Source organism: Leptodactylus fuscus, chromosome 4 (assembly GCF_031893055.1).
Source record: "Leptodactylus fuscus isolate aLepFus1 chromosome 4, aLepFus1.hap2, whole genome shotgun sequence".
In the NCBI taxonomy this organism is placed as follows: Eukaryota; Metazoa; Chordata; class Amphibia; order Anura; family Leptodactylidae; genus Leptodactylus; species Leptodactylus fuscus.
Window position 1 is genome coordinate 96,582,458 of NC_134268.1, and position 20,274 is coordinate 96,602,731.

Below are 20,274 nucleotides of genomic sequence, written 5' to 3' on the forward strand. Positions count from 1 at the left end.
GGCACTGTATACCAGTATTAAAAATTGTGGGTGCACATAACCCCCATATATTCTTTGAATTCCCAGTGAGACAATGGAACTGTATAGCAGTAGCAAAAATTGTGGGTGCACGTAACCCCCATATATTCTTTGAATTCCGAGTCAGACAATGGCACTATATACCAGTAGTAAAAATTGTGGGTGCACATAACCCCAATATATTCTTTGAATTCCCAGTGAGACAATGGCACTGTATACCAGTAGTAAAAATTGTGGGTGCACATAACCCCAATATATTCTTTGAATTCCCAGTCAGTCAATGGCACTGTATACCAGTATTAAAAATTGTGGGTGCACAAAATCCCCATATATTCTTTGAATTCCCAGTCAGACAATGGCACTATATACCAGTATTAAAAATTGTGGGTGCACATAACCCCAATATATTCTTTGAATTCCCAGTCAGACAATGGCACTGTATACCAGTAGTTAAAATTGTGGGTGCACATAACCCCAATATATTCTTTGAATTCCCAGTGAGACAATGGCACTGTATACCAGTAGTAAAAATTGTGGGTGCACATAACCCCAATATATTCTTTGAATTCCCAGTCAGACAATGGCACTGTATACCAGTATTAAAAATTGTGGGTGCACATAACCCCCATATATTCTTTGAATTCCCAGTCAGACAATGGCACTATATACCAGTATTAAAAATTGTGGGTGCACATAACCCCAATATATTCTTTGAATTCCCAGTCAGACAATGGCACTGTATACCAGTATTAAAAATTGTGGGTGCACATAACCCCCATATATTCTTTGAATTCCCAGTGAGACAATGGCACTGTATAGCAGTAGCAAAAATTGTGGGTGCACGTCACCCCAATATATTCTTTGAATTCCCAGTCAGACAATGGCACTGTATACCAGTAGTAAAAATTGTGGGTGCACATAACCCCCATATATTCTTTGAATTCCCAGTCAGACAATGGCACTGTATACCAGTATTAAAAATTGTGGGTGCACATAACCCCCATATATTCTTTGAATTCCCAGTGAGACAATGGAACTGTATAGCAGTAGCAAAAATTGTGGGTGCACGTAACCCCCATATATTCTTTGAATTCCCAGTCAGACAATGGCACTATATACCAGTATTAAAAATTGTGGGTGCACATAACCCCCATATATTCTTTGAATTCCCAGTCAGACAATGGCACTATATACCAGTAGTAAAAATTGTGGGTGCACATAACCCCAATATATTCTTTGAATTCCCAGTGAGACAATGGCACTGTATACCAGTAGTAAAAATTGTGGGTGCACATAACCCCAATATATTCTTTGATTTCCCAGTCAGACAATGGCACTGTATACCAGTATTAAAAATTGTGGGTGCACATAACCCCCATATATTCTTTGAATTCCCAGTCAGACAATGGCACTATATACCAGTATTAAAAATTGTGGGTGCACATAACCCCGATATATTCTTTGAATTCCCAGTCAGACAATGGCACTGTATACCAGTATTAAAAATTGTGGGTGCACATAACCCCCATATATTCTTTGAATTCCCAGTGAGACAATGGCACTGTATAGCAGTAGCAAAAATTGTGGGTGCACGTCACCCCAATATATTCTTTGAATTCCCAGTCAGACAATGGCACTGTATACCAGTAGTAAAAATTGTGGGTGCACATAACCCCCATATATTCTTTGAATTCCCAGTCAGACAATGGCACTGTATACCAGTATTAAAAATTGTGGGTGCACATAACCCCCATATATTCTTTGAATTCCCAGTGAGACAATGGAACTGTATAGCAGTAGCAAAAATTGTGGGTGCACGTAACCCCCATATATTCTTTGAATTCCCAGTCAGACAATGGCACTATATACCAGTATTAAAAATTGTGGGTGCACATAACCCCCATATATTCTTTGAATTCCCAGTGAGACAATGGAACTGTATAGCAGTAGCAAAAATTGTGGGTGCACGTAACCCCCATATATTCTTTGAATTCCCAGTCAGACAATGGCACTATATACCAGTAGTAAAAATTGTGGGTGCACATAACCCCAATATATTCTTTGAATTCCCAGTGAGACAATGGCACTGTATACCAGTAGTAAAAATTGTGGGTGCACATAACCCCAATATATTCTTTGAATTCCCAGTCAGACAATGGCACTGTATACCAGTATTAAAAATTGTGGGTGCACATAACCCCCATATATTCTTTGAATTCCCAGTCAGACAATGGCACTATATACCAGTATTAAAAATTGTGGGTGCACATAACCCCAATATATTCTTTGAATTCCCAGTCAGACAATGGCACTGTATACCAGTATTAAAAATTGTGGGTGCACATAACCCCCATATATTCTTTGAATTCCCAGTGAGACAATGGCACTGTATAGCAGTAGCAAAAATTGTGGGTGCACGTCACCCCAATATATTCTTTGAATTCCCAGTCAGACAATGGCACTGTATACCAGTAGTAAAAATTGTGGGTGCACATAACCCCCATATATTCTTTGAATTCCCAGTCAGACAATGGCACTGTATACCAGTATTAAAAATTGTGGGTGCACATAACCCCCATATATTCTTTGAATTCCCAGTGAGACAATGGAACTGTATAGCAGTAGCAAAAATTGTGGGTGCACGTAACCCCCATATATTCTTTGAATTCCCAGTCAGACAATGGCACTATATACCAGTATTAAAAATTGTGGGTGCACATAACCCCCATATATTCTTTGAATTCCCAGTCAGACAATGGCACTGTATACCAGTAGTAAAAATTGTGGGTGCACATAACCCCAATATATTCTTTGAATTCCCAGTCAGACAATGGCACTGTATACCAGTATTAAAAATTGTGGGTGCACATAACCCCCATATATTCTTTGAATTCCCAGTCAGACAATGGCACTGTATACCAGTATTAAAAATTGTGGGTGCACATAACCCCCATATATTCTTTGAATTCCCAGTCAGACAATGGCACTATATACCAGTAGTAAAAATTGTGGGTGCACATAACCCCAATATATTCTTTGAATTCCCAGTGAGACAATGGCACTGTATACCAGTATGAAAAATTGTGGGTGCACGTAACCCCCATATATTCTTTGAATTCCCAGTCAGACAATGGCACTGTATACCAGTATTAAAAATTGTGGGTGCACATAACCCCCATATATTCTTTGAATTCCCAGTGAGACAATGGAACTGTATAACAGTATTAAAAATTGTGGGTGCACGTAACCCCCATATATTCTTTGAATTCCCAGTCAGACAATGGCACTGTATACCAGTATTAAAAATTGTGGGTGCACATAACCCCCATATATTCTTTGAATTCCCAGTGAGACAATGGAACTGTATAGCAGTAGCAAAAATTGTGGGTGCACGTAACCCCCATATATTCTTTGAATTCCCAGTCAGACAATGGCACTGTATACCAGTATTAAAAATTGTGGGTGCACATAACCCCCATATATTCTTTGAATTCCCAGTGAGACAATGGCACTGTATAGCAGTAGCAAAAATTGTGGGTGCATGTCACCCCAATATATTCTTTGAATTCCCAGTCAGACAATGGCACTATATACCAGTAGCAAAAATTGTGGGTGTATATAGCCCCAATTCTATTGCTAGGGGACTTGCAGGGTATTTCTGAGGTGAAGGTGGGGGGGCACACCGTTGGAACGGGGATTTGGGGTGTATATATGGGGTATACGGGAATACACTGTCAGTGTGTTCCATTCAGGATCCTGGGAAAGCTGGGTTGCAGCGATTGAGCCCGTCAGTGCCACGTTACACTGACAAGCTTCTCCCTGGAATTGAAGTTATATGTAAGCCCAATATATTCTTTGAATTCCCAGTGAGACAATGGCACTATATGGCAGTAGCAAAAATAGTGGGTGTATATAGCCCCAATCCTATTGCTAGGGGACTTGCAGGGTATTTCTGGGGTGAAGGTGGGGGGGCACACCGTTGGAACGGGTATCGGGGGTATATATTGGGTATACGGGAATACACTGACAGTGTATTCCATTCAGGATCCTGGGAAAGCTGGGTTGCGGCGATTGAGCCCGTCAGTGCCACGTTACACTGACAAGCTTCTCCCTGGAATTTAGCTCTTATAAGAGCTGTTGGTTGTCTTCTCCTTCCTATCCTAGCCTGTCCCTGCCTACCCAGAATCTAACCCCTAGCTAACTGGACGGAAACCTCCGTCCTTGGTGAATTGCAAGCTCAGAATGACGCGAAGCTGGGCGGCGCTGTTCTTTTAAATTAGAGGTCACATGTTTTCGGCAGCCAATGGGTTTTGCCTACTTTTTTCAACGTCACCGGTGTCGTAGTTCCTGTCCCACCTACCCTGCGCTGTTATTGGAGCAAAAAAGGCGCCAGGGAAGGTGGGAGGGGAATCGAGTAATGGCGCACTTTACCACGCGGTGTTCGATTCGATTCGAACATGCCGAACAGCCTAATATCCGATCGAACATGAGTTCGATAGAACACTGTTCGCTCATCTCTAGTGCACACGCTTTGATATTTATGACTTGTCCTTTTACTTGTCCTCAGACATATCTCATGATGAGATTTCATGTGGACATTGTCTGCTTTAGTTCTTTATACTATGTTGAACAAGAATCTAAACCCGTAAATATTAGGAATTTTTTTATAGTGTTTGTAGATTTGAACATATAGGAGCATGCACTTGTACCCCAGGGGCATAACTACTAAAGTGGCAGGCAGCTGCAGGGGCACATCATCACAGGTAAGGGGCATTTAGTAATTACTGGGAAGTGTGGATGGGAGAGACAAGTTATGTGCGAACAGGGAAAAGGAAAGAAAAAAGATATGGGGGGAAGGACTAAAGTAATATAACCTTGACTTTATTTCTATCTAAGGCTGGGGCCCCACATGGCGTAAAGACCGCAGGAAAGAAAAACTGTGTTTAAGGCTGGGGACTAGGGTTGAGCGATCAGGATCAGAAAAGATTGGATTTCGATCGGCGATCGAGTAAATTTCACGATCGCGATCGGAATCGAGGTCGGAGGTTATTTCCCACAATGCTTTGCTACTGGCCAAGCATTGTGGGAAAAGCTAACAATGTTAGCTAGGTCCGAGAGGAATGAATGGACATCTCCCCGCCCTGTACCCGCCTACACTCTCCTAAGCCACAGGCACCGCCTTCTTCCTAGGTCTGTAACACTAACCTGGGAGGCGGGAAGAGGACCGAGAACAGTGGGGACCGGACCAGTGATCTGTGCAGGTAAGTGGACAGCAGGGGGGACTACAGTGTTGGCCAAAAGTATTTAGCACCCCTGCAATTCTGTTAGATAATACTCATTTTCTTCCAGAAAATTATAGCAATCACACATTCTTTGGTATTATTATCTTCATTTAATTTGTCTTCAATGGAAAACCACAAAAAGAATTGTCAAAAAGCCAAATTGGATATAATTCCACACCAAACATAAAAAAGGGGTGGACAAAAGTATTGGCACTGTTTGAAAAATCATGTGATGCTTCTCTAATTTTTGTAATTAACAGCACCTGTTACTTACCTAAGGCACCTAACAGGTGGTGGCAATAACTAAATCACACTTGCAGACAGTTGAAATGGATTAAAGTTGACTCAACCTCTGTCCTGTGTCCTTGTGTGTACCACATTGAGCATGGAGAAAAGAAAGAAGACCAAAGAACTGTCTGAGGACTTGAGAAGCAAAATTGTGAGGAAGCATGAGCAATCTCAAGGCTACAAGTCCATCTCCAAAGACCTGAATGTTCCTGTATCTACCGTGCGCAGTGTCATCAAAAAGTTTAAAGCCCATGGCACTGTGGCTAACCTCCCTAGATGTGGACGGAAAAGAAAAATTGACAAGAGATTTCAACGCAAGATTGTGCGGATAGTGGATAAAGAACCTCGACTAACATCCAAACAAGTTCAAGCTGCCCTGCAGTCCGAGGGTACAACAGTGTTGACCTGTACTATCCGTCAGTGTCTGAATGAAAAGGGACTGTATGGTAGGATACCCAGGAAGACCCCACTTCTTACCCAGAGACATAAAAAAGCCAGGCTGGAGTTTGCCAAAACTTACCTGAGAAAGCCAAAAATGTTTTGGAAGAATGTTCTCTGGTCAGATGAGACAAAAGTAGAGCTTTTTTTGAAAAGGCATCAACATAGAGTTTACAGGGAAAAAAAGAGGCCGTCAAAGAAAAGAACACGGTCCCTACAGTCAAACATGGCGGAGGTTCCCTGATGTTTTGGGGTTGCTTTGCTGCCTTTGCCACTGGACTGCTTGACCATGTGCATGGCATTATGAAGTCTGAAGACTACCAACACATTGTGCAGCATAATGTAGGGCCCAGTGTGAGAAAGCTGGGTCTCCCTCAGAGGTCATGGGTCTTCCAGCAGGACAATGACCCAAAACACACTTCAAAAAGCACTAGAAAATGGTTTGAGAGAAAGTACTGGAGACTTCTAAAGTGGCCAGCAATGAGTCCAGACCTGAATCCCATAGAACACCTGTGGAGAAATCTCTTGATGGCAGTTTGGAGAAGGCCCCCTTCACATATCAGGGACCTGGAGCAGTTTGCCAAAGAAGAATGGTCTAAAATTCCAGCAGAGCATTGTAAGAAACTCATTGATGATTACAGGAAGCGGTTGTTCGCAGTTTTTTTGTCTAAAGGTTGTGCTACCAAGTATTAGGCTGAGGGGGCCAATACTTTTGTCCGGGCCATTTTTGGAGTTTGTGTAAAATGATCAATGATTTGACTTTTTTTTCATTCTCTTTTGTGTTTTTTCATTGCAAGCAAAATAAATGAAGATATTAATACCAAAGAGTTTGTGCTTGCAATCATTTTCTGGAAGAAAATGAGTATTATCGGACAGAATTGCAGGGGTGCCAGTACTTTTGGCCAACACTGTATGTAGAAGAAGACAGTTTCATGGTAGAGTTAATTGACACAGGGTGTTACTACTTGGCAGAATGTATCCGAATTTTAGTTGTATCTATAGACAGAACACACAGTACATTTTGAGCAATGTAAGGAAGATCAGGAAGTCGCTGATAGCATTCTCTACATTATCAGAACAAAGCTTCCCTCTGATCCTAGCATTTACACATAAATAATAGATTTGCTTCAAAAGATATCAAAAGTAAATTCTTCAAAACTTCATCTCCATGCATAGTGTGTATGCTAACATTAAAAACAATAGCTATTGTGGTTTCAGATACGCCAGATATGCCACTTAGGGCTCGTTCACATCTGCAGCCGGGAGTCCGTTCTGCAGGTTTCCGTTTCCTGCACAAAACTGGGCAGAAGACAGAAACCTGCCGGCATCTATCAAACCCATTAATTTGATTGGGTTTGAAAGGTGTCCGGTCGTGAGCGCGGGTGAGCGTTTTATGCTCTCCGCAGTGAAACCGTTTTCTTTAAACCGGACACAGAGTCGGACATGCAGTACTCTGTGTCCGGTTAAAAAAAAAAAAAAAAAACGGTTTCGCAGCGGAGCGCACAAAACGCTCACCGGCGCTCACAGCCGGACTCAGCATGACAGGTTTCATGCAGAAGACGGAAACCTGAGAATGGAGAACAGACGCTGGTGTGAACCCAGCGTCAGGGTGCATCTATCCATAGCAACCACAGGTAGAGTATACCTCACATGTCTACGAAGGAGGTCCAGAGCCCAAGAGTGTCCGATACTCCCCAGAGCGCTGGAACTCAAACCAGCAGAGCCAGGTTTTAGTGTAGGCTTCAGTCGTTCGTTTTGCATCTTTATTCAGTTGTGCATCCAAATGTATATTGAAATGCAAATTGAAAAAAGCCATGAAATTCGATAACAAAGAGTAGGTGGCATGGTATACAGCACGTCTATAGTGACATAAAGGGTTTTTTTTTCTGCTGAGGGGGCGTTCACGTTTGCACCTGCTGTCTGTCCACCTTGATTCCACCAAAATTGCAGAAAAACAGATTGCGGATTTTGTGTCCGTGCAAAAAAAGTGGTTTTATGGTGGAGAGGCTGCATACAGACACATGCAGATTGCTTTAAAAAAACATTGAAATTAATGGGTTTTTAAACTGACTGTATGCAAACCTTCCCCAATCTGTTTTTCTGCAATTTCGACAGAATCATGGTGGGTGGACAGCAGGAGCAAGTGTGAACCCCTCCTGAATTACAAACATGTCCTGCAGAAATTTATTTTCCCCCTACGCCAAACAGCAGCACAAGATGGGGTATTCCTGCCCCTGTGTGCTGTTAGGACAGGTGGAACTTTTAATTAGCTAACAGTTTTTCCCCCTATAAGAGGCCAGAGCGACCTCCTCCCCCCTGTGTTTTTTTCTGTCCTGTGCGACTGGACAGGTGGAGGAGGCTGTGGCCTCCTCTATGGTTTAGAATAAGGTGTCTTAGATCCTTTTTTCTCTTTCCCTTCTTTCTGAGTGAAAGATCTAGGTTTATACTGCAGTCTTTTGTCTTACCTGCCTTGTGCAGGTTACTGACTTTTTCAGCTGCAGTTCATTTACTGCCCTGCAGTAAGGTAAGCCGTGTCCTCTTTCAGCTTTCCCTCTGTGTTCACTGCAGAGACTAAAAGCACTAATTTCTATTGCTATGGGCACTCTGTCAACTTCACAATATCGAAGTCGATTCACCGCCATTATGGTAAGATCCAACCAAATTTTTTTTTTATTTCTTGCGGTTTTTCAATGTGCATTTAATTCCTAAGCGGGGACTATATGCTGTGAACCTAAAAGAAGGGTTCAGATACCTATGTACTGTCATTACTTATTAGGTGCATATTTGCTTATTGCTCACATGATGGTGGATGCTCTAAGTCAATTTTTTGTAAGGTTATGCATGTCGGCACTGCTGTCAGTACGGGGTCCTCCAGCTAGGAGCCCTTCATTTATTGTTGTCATCTCCTGGGTGAAGGAGTACATGAGATTTCTGGTAAGGTTCCCTCTCCCAGTTTTCATAAGAGGTCTTACTTAGAAATAGAAGCCCTAGTGGCTCAATCTGTAGGGTTACAGACTTGTATGCCTGAATCCACAGTATCCTGGGTTCAATCCCAGTTGCACTTTGCATTCGTGATATATAAAAAAAAAAAAAAAAAAAAAAAAAAAAAAAGTTAATAAGGTACTTGTGGTTCTCATGGTCCATTCACATGGAGAAAGTCTCTAAACTTCATGCTGGACTCTGCTTGAAAATCTCCCTCCTCTAGGTGGGAAAGATCATATCAGCAGTGCATTATCTATAGGTGATACAGCGGGTTTCCATCCTAACTGCCAAAGGTTACTGGATCTTATGTCAGGGTCTGCAGTTGCAGTCCCTTGGGCCATATAGCGCATGCGGCCTGCAGAAGGTAAGTCTGAGGCCTGGAATCACAACCCGTGGGGCCTGCAGGGGCTTCATTTTAAGGGCTGGATGTCCATGTCCAGATAGTCTGGACCCTGTTGACCACAGAGACAGCCCTCTCCGGTAGAGAGCGCATCTACAGGAGATTCCCATACGGGCAATGAGGAATTGGATGGAGGAGGCTGTGTCATCCAGCTGACAAAAAACTCAGCAGTCTGGGTCAAGCCAATTTTAGTTATTCCTCAAAATTTCTTTCATCCATGTGGGGTTCCATCTTAAGGACGGGATGTCCATGGTCCAGCTAGCGCTGGACCCTGTTGACTATAAACGCCTCTCTCTCACTAGTGGGGCGAATCTACAGAAAAGTTCCATAGGAATAAAGTGGAATTGGATGAAGAGTTCATGGTCCAATTTATCTGGACCCTGTTGACCACTGATGCATCCCTCGCTGGTGGAGAGTGTCCACGGTCCAGCTAAGGCCGGACCCTGTTGACTACCTATGTCTCCCTCTCTGGTGGAGAGCACATCCAGATAAGCGTTCCATAGGAGGAACATGAAATTGAATGTAGAGTCCACGGTCCAATTTATCTGGACCCTGTTGACCACTGATGCATCCCTCTCTGGTGGAGAGTGTCCACGGTCCAGATAAGGCCGGAACCTGTTGACTACCTATGCCTCCCTCTCTGAGGAGAGCACATCTAGATCGGCTGGGTAGGCTATTTGGTCTCATCATATGTCCGCCTGATCATGGCTTATCCAAGATCCATCGGTCCTTCAACTTGTTCAAGCCAGACAAATACGTAAGGACCCTCCCTCTTCAGGGCATCAAGCAACTTTATCTAGACAGCTCTCCCATTTGGCAAATCCTTGGCCCCCCACACCTTCACAAAGGTAGTGGCCCCGGTCGTAGCCGCCCTGCGCCTCCAAGGGATCTTATTGTCCCATAACTAGACGAATGGCTCCTAAAAGCCCGGTCAAAGGAGGTGCTTGCTACACAGTTGGAATCCACTGTGGCTTTCCTAAATGAGCTGGGCTGGCTAATAAACTGGCAGAAGTCGGTAGTGGTTCCATCTACCCCGATTCAATTTCTGGGGTTTATCTTTAATTCTCTCAGCATGATGATCTCCCTGCCTCCTCCTTGGAAGGAGAAGATTGGTCAAGCGGCTCATCACCTATCCACAACCCGGAAGGTTACTATCAGGACCGCCATGAAGGTCCTAGGTCTCATGTCCGCAGCCATCAAGGCAGTTCTGTGGGCCCTATGGCACATGCGCCCCTTACAGTGCGAGATCCTGAGAGTCGGGAACCACAGTCCTTCGGGGCTACAGAGGCCTATCCAGTTATCCATCAGAACCCATCGATCACTGGCTTGGTGGTCCCAGCTCAGAGATGGGAAATCCACGGTCCAGACATCCTGGACCCTGTTGACCACAGATGCCTCCCTCACAAGATGGGGAGTGCTTCTGGGGGAGACCCCGGTACGTGGGACCTGGAACCAGCTTAGAGAAGGCTCATTTGTCCAACTGGCGAGAGCTCACTGCGGTGCACCGTGTGCTTCTAATGTTTGCACCCCACCTGCAAAGGAAAGCTGTGAGAGTGAGAACAGACAACTTAACAGCAGTCCGATATATCAGCAAACAAGGAGGGAACCAGATCCCCCTCGCTTCTGCAGGTGACAAATCTAATATTCTCCTGGTGGAGAGGAATCTTTCACAACTATCAGCGGTTCATATTCGAGATGGGCTGAACATCCTTGCGGATCAGCTAAGCAGAGGCCTGGTGACGACAGGCGAATGGTCCCTAAAATCCGGACATCTTTCATCATCTCACTGAGATGTGGGGTCTCCCCGAGGTGGACCTGATGGCCACCCAGTACAACGCCAAAGTGACGAGGTTTTGCTCCCTCTACCGGGAAGACAATCCTTTGGCGGTAGATGCCCTGTCAATACCTTGGAGGTTCAAACTGGCATACGTTTTTCCTCCTATTCTGATGATTCCGAAGTTATTGGCGAAACTCAGGCAGGACCAGACTTCGGCAATAGTGATCATGCCGTTCTGGCCAAAAAAGGGCATGGGTTACCCACCTCATCCTAATGAGTCAAGGGACCTACTGGAGGCTTCCACAAGTCCAAAACCTGGTAATTTTGAACTGACAGCTCTGCCAGGACCTGGACAGGTTCAACCTCATGGCCTGGAGGTTGACCGCATCGTATACGGAGATAGACGATTATCCCAGGCCATTCTAAGAACGTTGGCCCATTCAAGAGCGGATTCAACTAACAGGAGTTACCAAAGGATCTCGGATAGGCAGCTTAACAACTCTGCTATCGAATCAGTCTTGGAGTTCCTACAGAGTGACCTTGGTAAGGGGCTAACTCCAGCTACCCTGAAGGTTCATGTTTCAGCACTTTCCACTCTTCTAGGGACCTGGTTATAACAAGATCCTCTATTAAAGTAATTCCTTAAAGGGGCCTCTAGGCTCCGCCCTCAGATGCAGCCCCCTGTCCCGCAATGGGACTTGGCTGTGGTTCTTCAGGGGCTTTGTTCTCCCCCCCCCCCCCCCCCTTTGAACTCTTAATAGAAGTGGACTGGAGATATCTCGCCTACAAGGTAACATTCTTGTTGGCAATTACCTCTGCCAAAAGGGTTGGAGAATTACAAGCTTTGGCTGCCTCGGAGCCATTCATTACCTTTTTCCCTGATGGGGTTCAACTTGGGTTCATCCAGGGATTTAGTCCTAGGGTTGCATATATCTGCGCATATATTGGATTGTACAGCTTCCTTTCGAAGAACCTGCTCATCAATACCTACGGCCATAACAAAGGTGTTAAAGCCTCTAAAGCCACCCTGTCAAGATGGATCAGGGAGGCCATCGCTTGCTCTCTTCGCGCTCAAGACCTACCAGTACCGGAATTGGACCAACTTCCCGGTCAGAGAGACGCTCGCTCTCCTTAGAGCAGATATGTTCTGCTGCTTCCTGGAGGTTTCATCTGATGTTCGCCAGACACTGCAGATTGGACTGGTGCAGCTCAGAGGCCACAGCCTTCGGACATTCTGTCTTGGCATCTGTTTGCCAAGATCTCCCACCCTAGTTGGGATTTTACTTGCTAGATCCCCATCTTGTGCTGCTGTTTGGCGTAGGGGGGAATGGAAGATTATGAAGATAATCTGTTTTCCCTTAGCCCAAACAGCAGCACAGGGCTCCCTCCCATTGTTTATGGTAATGTTTGTATTGTTATATTGCCTTTTATACTTTTTGACTAACACAGGGGGGAGGAGGTCGCTCTGGCCTCTTATAGGGGGAAAAACTGTTAGCTAATTAAAAGTTCCACCTGTCCTAACAGCACACAGGGGCAGGAATACCCCATTTTGTGCTGCTGTTTGGGCTAAGGGAAAACAGATTATCTTCATAATCTTCCATTGTTAGGCACCACGTAGTGAGCCACAGCAAAACGCTGCAGAAAAGACCGCAGCGGAATGCATTGCAGACTTTCTGTGAAAAGCATTACAGAAAAGAAACGCAAAGTTTTCCAATGCAGACTTTCTGTCCCTGTTATACCTATAGTGAAACACCAGCGTTTACATAGGTATATTTGATATGCTGTGATTTCCTAAAATTTGAGCGTTTTTAAAATCAAAGTATTTCCGCTGAGAATATTTTTCTGCTATGTGTGGATGGGATTAGTTAGAATCCCATCCACTTTGCAGGTTCTGTAAAACACTGTTTCTGCCACAGCCAAATCGTGGCCTTCACGCTATGTGGGCCCTGGCCTTATGCTGCATCATATGCCATCATATGCCATATGTACATAGAATAGATGGTTGAGACTTACAGTTTGTAAATGTGCCTACAAAAGTGGGAAATTCTGGCTGTCTTCCATTGCGTATTAGTGGCAGGCCTTAAAATGCCCCCAACTGTAAGGATTTCTATTTTAGAAGGTATAACTCTCAAAGTGAGTACGTACACTCTACCCCTTCTCATTATTGCTAACCTCTGCTTATAATAGTCCCTGGTGTTAAAGCGTAACTAAAATTTTGACATCTTTTTATTTTCTGATATTATAATAATAGTGTAATTAATAACTTTTGCAATATACTTTATTAACACATTTTGGATCCTTTTTGTGAAATCCTGCATTTTTCACTCTTTCCCTTGTTAGATAGCTGTTCCTGCCTCTCTCTGAATGATGTTAACCACTTCAGTACCGGGCCAATTTGTGGTCCAGGACCAGACACATTTTAGGTTTATTTTGTATGTGTGGTTTTGAGGTCTGTAACATTTTTCTCGTATGTCTCAGTCAACTAATTTTTGAGTCTTTTTTCGGGGACACATAGGGCTTTATTTTTATGTTTTTATTTTCGAATGTGTTTTAATTTTTTTATATCCGGGAAAATATAAACATAATAGGAGGGAAATTTTGTCTGGTTTTCAATTTATTATTTTTTATTTAATAACACAAAGTGTCACTGAAAAACTTTATAAAATAGTTTTTCCTCTCCGTTACGGTAATTTTTATTTTGTTTTGTATTCAGGGGTGGGGCTATAACCTTTAATAACAGCGTTTTATTAGCGTATTATAAAAAAAAAATTATTTTATTTACATTTTTTTTAATAAGAAATTTTATTATATTTTTATTTTTTTTTTCAGATTATGTCCCCATAAGGTGATAAGAGACCTTTGGGGACATCTGATCTTTTTTTTTTTTTTTTTTTTTTTTTTTTTTTTTTTTGTATTGGAGGCTGATTTCTCCTATAACTGGGGCTGCTACAATTAACCCCAGATGCAGGAGGAATCCAGCCTCCTGCACACTGTATACACAGCTTACTGAGCAGATCTGGGTCCTGTAGGACCCAGCAGCTCTTGTAAGATGCTTCTCCCAGCGGATCACGTGATCGCCGGGTCAGAGGGCAGCTGAATTATGGCAGTGTCCATAGCTAATAAATCTTCCCTGTCTTCTCTCTGGGAGCTCCGGCTGAAGTTACAGCCAGCTCCCAGCTTCAGTAGCTCCGATCTCCGTGCAGCTACTGTGTTCTGACTGGACGTACCGGTACATCCTACACCACTCTTAACTTGAGTTCTCTACCAGGGGCTGCAGAAAATTCTATAGGCATAAAATCACTGGTGCCAGTTGTTTCTTAAGTTTACTATAATCCTTTATTTAATTTAGGTTTAATGGTCCTTTAGTTGAATGAATTACATATGTGGGGTCTTGTAGTAAACTATATGGGGCTATTTGTGAATTAGGGGGAATCTGATGTCTGTAAGAGAGGGAATAAGTAGAATGTTATGCCATCAAGTGGTATAGTGTTGTGGCATTTATTAGAAGGGTATCTTGAGTCCAAGATATGGATGCCCTATCCTTAGGAAAGGTCATCAATATCGGATCAGTGGAGGTCCACCGCCCCACTGATTAGCATATTTGGATATCAGCTATGCTTTGTATTGCAGATTACCCCCATTCACTTGAAGAATGAATGTGATGTCACCAGCCTGTGAACTGAAAGTAGTATTAGACCCCCACTGATCACATATTGACCTAGATATTATCCTTAAAAACATTGAAATCCTGGTAAAACCCTTAACATTAATATTTTAATTAATGATTTTACATATCTCTGTACATTTTTACTTCAGGTGTTCAAGATGGCAGAAGTGCACGGATTAATGGACAGGTTGGAGAAAGCTGTGATCCGACTTGAAACAGCGTTGGCAACCTCTTGTTTTTCAAAGTCAACAGAGAATGATGTTTTCAATGGACTAAATGGAGGTAAGATAGCTTAGATGTGTATGGAAGAAGGGTTTAACAAAGAGCCTTGGTATAGTGACCAAGTCAAGATGTGACTGATGTAACACATACAGCACACCATATAACATCATTGTACTGTGTACCCCCCCCCCCCCTCCAATTAATGACAAATCAAATGACATCACTTCTAGTCTAGGTAATTACATATTTCTTTGGGACTTATCTGTTTATTTGTTGTGTAATGATTTCCATCAATTGTGCATCAAACACTGTATTCCTGTATGAATGTGCTTGCCTTCAGATATTGTGTTATACCAGCCTGATGAAGGAACCTAGTGGTTCCGAAAGCTCGCAATATGTCATCATTTTTTGTTAGCCATTAAAAAAGGTATCAACTACTGAAAACTCTCAATCTTTACATTTCATATTCACTGGCTAATACGTTACAAAGACTGTATTTTGTAGCAATTGTAATTGTTTGTAATTAACATTTTTGTAGGATGCATAAATATGTACTACAATACAAGTTACAGAATGGGGTTCTCAAGCAAATCCTTTGAACTTTATTTTGGGTGTAAATCAGCCTGAAAGATTGTTTAGAAGAGGAGAGAGTAGAACTAGAGAACAAGGCGCCAGGCAGTTTAATGTCATGTTTTTGTTTCTATATGCAAGTAGCCTTACACTGCTGTATTTATGGGAACTAATAAGGTGTTAATAGTCTTGTTTGCACTTTTTATTCATGTCTTATATGGTTGTGTACCATTCAGGTGTTGCGCCATATGTAGAAGCATTTGATGCCCTGATGACTGGGTCCTTAAAACAGTATCTCAAAAACAGCAAGATTCTTGGTGGAGATGTGGAAATTCATGTAAGTCTTATTTTTTTTATTGGACTAAAGCATATTTACACTAATAATAAGACTGGTCTTTTTTACACAGTTATTAGAGTGTGGCCTTTGTTTTGTTTCTATGTATCTTTTAATGCAACTTAAAGGACATCTACTCAGCATTACACTAGGGTTACACTAGCACTGGTCTCTCCGTCATTCGAGTCCATTGGGGGTGCTGAACAAAGGAGAGCCGGACCCAGGGGTGAACCATTTGTTTCTGCCGCCTGAGGCAGACGTCAGAAAGCGCGCCCCCCCCCCCCCCCCCCGAGGAGGGGGTGGAGCGGAGGGGCGGGGCGAGCGTCTTTAGCAGACAGAGAGCAGGCAGGGAGATGACCTGCTCTCTGCCTGAGCGTGAGGGGTGGCCGCTGAAGCAGCGCTGCTCCAGTGGCCTCCCCAATCCACCGCTCAGTGACGGTGACCCTAAGCCAGTCTAGGACAGCTTGTCACAAAAATGCCGCCCTCCCCGGGGCCCTGGCATAGCGCCGCCTGAAGCGGTCGCTTCAGGTCGCCTCATGGGAGGTGCGGCGCTGGACCCCTATTGACCATATTTGGGATCACTGGGTGAGCACCACTTTCATTTCCTGTGCAGGACTTTTTCGCAGCCTATTTTCTCTGCAACAGAGACTCCAACGCAGATGTGAACCCAGCCTCTCATTGTAGAAGTGATTCTACCTCTTTTTCAGGTTTGGATCCCATGTTTCATGTAATTTTACATTGTATAGATATGCAAATTAGGGGAAATCTAGTATAGATCTTGTATAGCTGGCCTGACACATAAGATAACTGTCAGGCTAATCAGTCGTTCAGTAGACCGTTGCAAAGGATAATGGTTATTATGTAAAGCCTTTGTTCTCTGCAGTAGATATATGATGTATCTTCTCCGTATCTTTTCTCGTTATTGGCCCAGTTCACTAACCTCATGCAATACACCAGCATACATACCTAACATGTATAAATATATCTGATTGTCTATAGCTATGCCAGGTTCTAAATACAACTCTCCTGCCTTGTACTACACTTATGTGCTCTGTGATAGTGCAGATGTAGTCACCATCTGTTATTAGAGATTCACAGTAACAACAGCCTCTCCATCTGTTATCATACAAATAGCTGTGTCATATATCATAAAAAAGATACATATGCTTCAATGAGAGCTGAGTTTATATCTAAATATATTCTAAAGCATTTACATAATAAATGGGTGTATTTACTAGGATTTTGTATTGAATGCTTTACGAGCATATGGAACAGTGATTATTAACTGAACTAACTTATTTATTCTTTTGTAGATTTTATTTTCAAACACAAATCTTATCATATCATTTCCATCTACAGTAGACCTAGAATCAACTCGTTCTAGATCACTGATGTGATAAATACATAAAGCATTGTGTTGTAATAGAAGTTCTTAATACAGATCTGTCAGGTCCAATATCTTATCCTATTTTAGATAAAAGTAGAATGCTACACTTTAATTTAATTTTTTTTTTATCTTAGCTTACTTATATAGCACCAAAATATTCTTCAGCCCTTTTACAGACATTGTCCCATACAGGGCTCTCAATCTACATTTCCCTACCAGTTTGTCTTTGGAAACCCACACAAACACAAGGAGAACGTACAATCTCCTTGCAGATGTTGTCCTTGGTCGGATACAAACTCAGGACTTCAACACTGCAAGATTGCTGTGCTAACTACTGAGCCACCATGCCACCCATTTTGATTGTGTATTTCCCTTGGAAAATAAATATTTAAAGGGAGACTGCCCTATTCCCCAAGCATATTCAGCTGTCATCACCATGTTACAGAGCACATTACAGTGATAAACAACCTTTGTTATATGTGTCACTTCAAAGTCTTATGCAAATGAGGTGTTTTGTGCACTGGAGGTGGGCTTTAAGCTCCATGAAGCACTGTTATGCCCAATCAGACCTATCCTTATCAGTCTGATACGGCATCATATCCTGTGGGGTAATGCGGGAATGTGAACATAGGAGGATTTCGTTTTAGGCATTCTAACTGTGGAAGGGTGTACATCAGGAATTATGATAGGTCTGTCTGAAAAGACTGTCTTTAGCTTGCGCTTGAAGTTGTAGAAATTGGAAGTTAATCTGATTGTCCGGGATAGAAAACTCCAGATACGTGGTACAACTCTTGAGAAGTCTTGTATACGGGAGTGGGAGGTTCTGATAATAGAGGATATTAGTTTTAGGTAACTGAGTGAATGGTGAGCATGGGTTGGGAGATAGACAGAGATGAGGGACAAAATGTAGGGAAGTGCAGCATTATGGAGAACCTTGTGGATGAGAGAGATAAGTTTATATCGTACTAGCTGGTACCCGCGACTTCGTCTGCAGCGATTGTAGAAGTGGGTAAATACATGCATGGGTAAGGTTTTCGTACTGTGTATAAGTAAGGTATGGGATATGAAATGTAACTTTGTATCTTGTTGTTGAGAATACGTGAGACTTTTGTGTTGAAGTTAATTTGTATTTCAGCTGCTATACGGTGTTGTTATAAACTGTACATAGTGTGTTTATGACAGAGGTATTTCAAGTGAATATACTTCGATATACGACATTGTATGATTTGTTATTTTCCGCCAGTACATGTAAGTTTTGGGCACAGGATACTCTTGAGCAAGCAACATAAAGTCTGGCCCTGTGCATGACAGTTTAGTAACTCCATGTGCCTCTTATTAATAGCAATTAACCCCATAATATCCCTCACATTAACCCGTGTAAGAGTTACTGATATGTGAGAGACTTGGAGGTAATAATTAAGTATCTTCATTATTGAGGTCTTTTATTAGTACCTCCATATGTCTCACATATTAGTAACCTTTATATGGGGCACACAGGGGTTAATATAAGGGACATGATGGGGTTTATTCCTATTAATGTGAGGCACATGGAGTTACTAAGACTAAACTAATAACCCCAAATGCCTGACATTAAAGAGAATAGTAATCCTATGTACCTGTGTGTTTTTCAGTTTCACTTTGCTAGCAGCTTCCTGTCCTCCTCGGGGAATCTTTGCAGGATGCAGACGGCAGGAGCTATCACTATAGCAGGCAGAGACCTGAGCGATTAAGCTCCACCCCCTGGGTTTCCTGCACCCCTCTCAAAGGGGAGTGTCCTTATGCCTCAGCTCTAGCAGAGCACTGAAGGGACACTTGGACTTCATTTAACTCTTGCAGGTCCTGTGCTGCTGGTGTGCCAGTGAAATATGGCAGGAGTGTCACTCTTGGCACGTGTGCCAGGGGTTGCTGACCTCTGCTGTAGAGGGTAATATGAATTTTGTGGTTTGCTATGGTCCAAAGTGTGTGAGATTGCAGAGATAGTGATGTGAGTTTGGGTTTTGTGGGGGTCCTGGGAAAAACATATGTGCGCTATTGTGACGAAAAGTAGCCTATTGCGCAATCGAGTGTAGCGACTATGTTTGTGGAAAATTTCAGCCAAATCGGTGGAGCGGGTTTTGCGTGATTGAGGAACAAACATCCAAACACACAAACCCACAAACATCCAAACTCACAAACTGGATAATGTATTGAATAGGCAGCTAATGTAGTGACTGACATAGACTTGAAGCATCACTGTAGTGTCTAGACTGATAGATGAGCCTGGCCGCTGCATTCAGATTAGATTATACAGTAGTCAAGGCGCAAGAGGATCAGGGCAACAATAAATGTCTTTAATGTATCTGTGGTAGGGAAAGGGCGTATTCTAGAGATGTTTTTGAGGTGGAGATGACATGAGTGTGCGCATGATTGAATATGGGGGGTGAAGGAAAAGTCTGTCATACAAAACCCCGAGGCAGCGGGCATACTGGTTAGGAGTTATGGTAAGACCAGACACTGCAATAAATATATCAGGGATAGATCTATTAGATGGTGGAAAAAGCAGTAGTTCCGTCGTTGAGAGATTCAGCTTCAGATGTCTTCAGCGAAGACATGATATTTGAGACAACAGAGAGACAGTTACTAGTGTTTTGTATTAGTGCAGGGGTGATGTCATGGGAAGATGTGTATAATTTGGGTGTCGTCAGCATAAAGATGGTACTGGAAGCCAATTCTGGTGATGGTTTGTCCAATGGGGGCTGTGTAGAGAGAAAAGAGCAGGGGGCCTAGGACCGAGCCCTGAGGAACCCCAACAGCAAGGGGGAGAGGGGAAGAGACAGAGCCCGCAAATGATACACTGAAAGTGCGGTCTGAGAGATAAGAGGAGAACCAGGAGAGCGCAGTGTCTGCGAGGCCGACAAAGTGGAGCATAG

The 20,274-nt window shown here is 43.0% G+C and overlaps 1 protein-coding gene across 1 annotated transcript in view; it reads left to right on the forward strand.

Moving 5' to 3' along the window:
- Positions 1 to 20,274, forward strand: part of CAP2 (cyclase associated actin cytoskeleton regulatory protein 2) — a 106,428-nt gene that overhangs the window by 20,451 nt on the left and 65,703 nt on the right. The window contains exons 3-4 of the mRNA XM_075270837.1: positions 15,002 to 15,134; positions 15,881 to 15,981. Of these exons, the coding sequence (XP_075126938.1) occupies positions 15,011 to 15,134; positions 15,881 to 15,981 (225 nt within the window). The 5' untranslated portion in view covers positions 15,002 to 15,010. The remainder of the gene's footprint in view (positions 1 to 15,001; positions 15,135 to 15,880; positions 15,982 to 20,274) is intronic.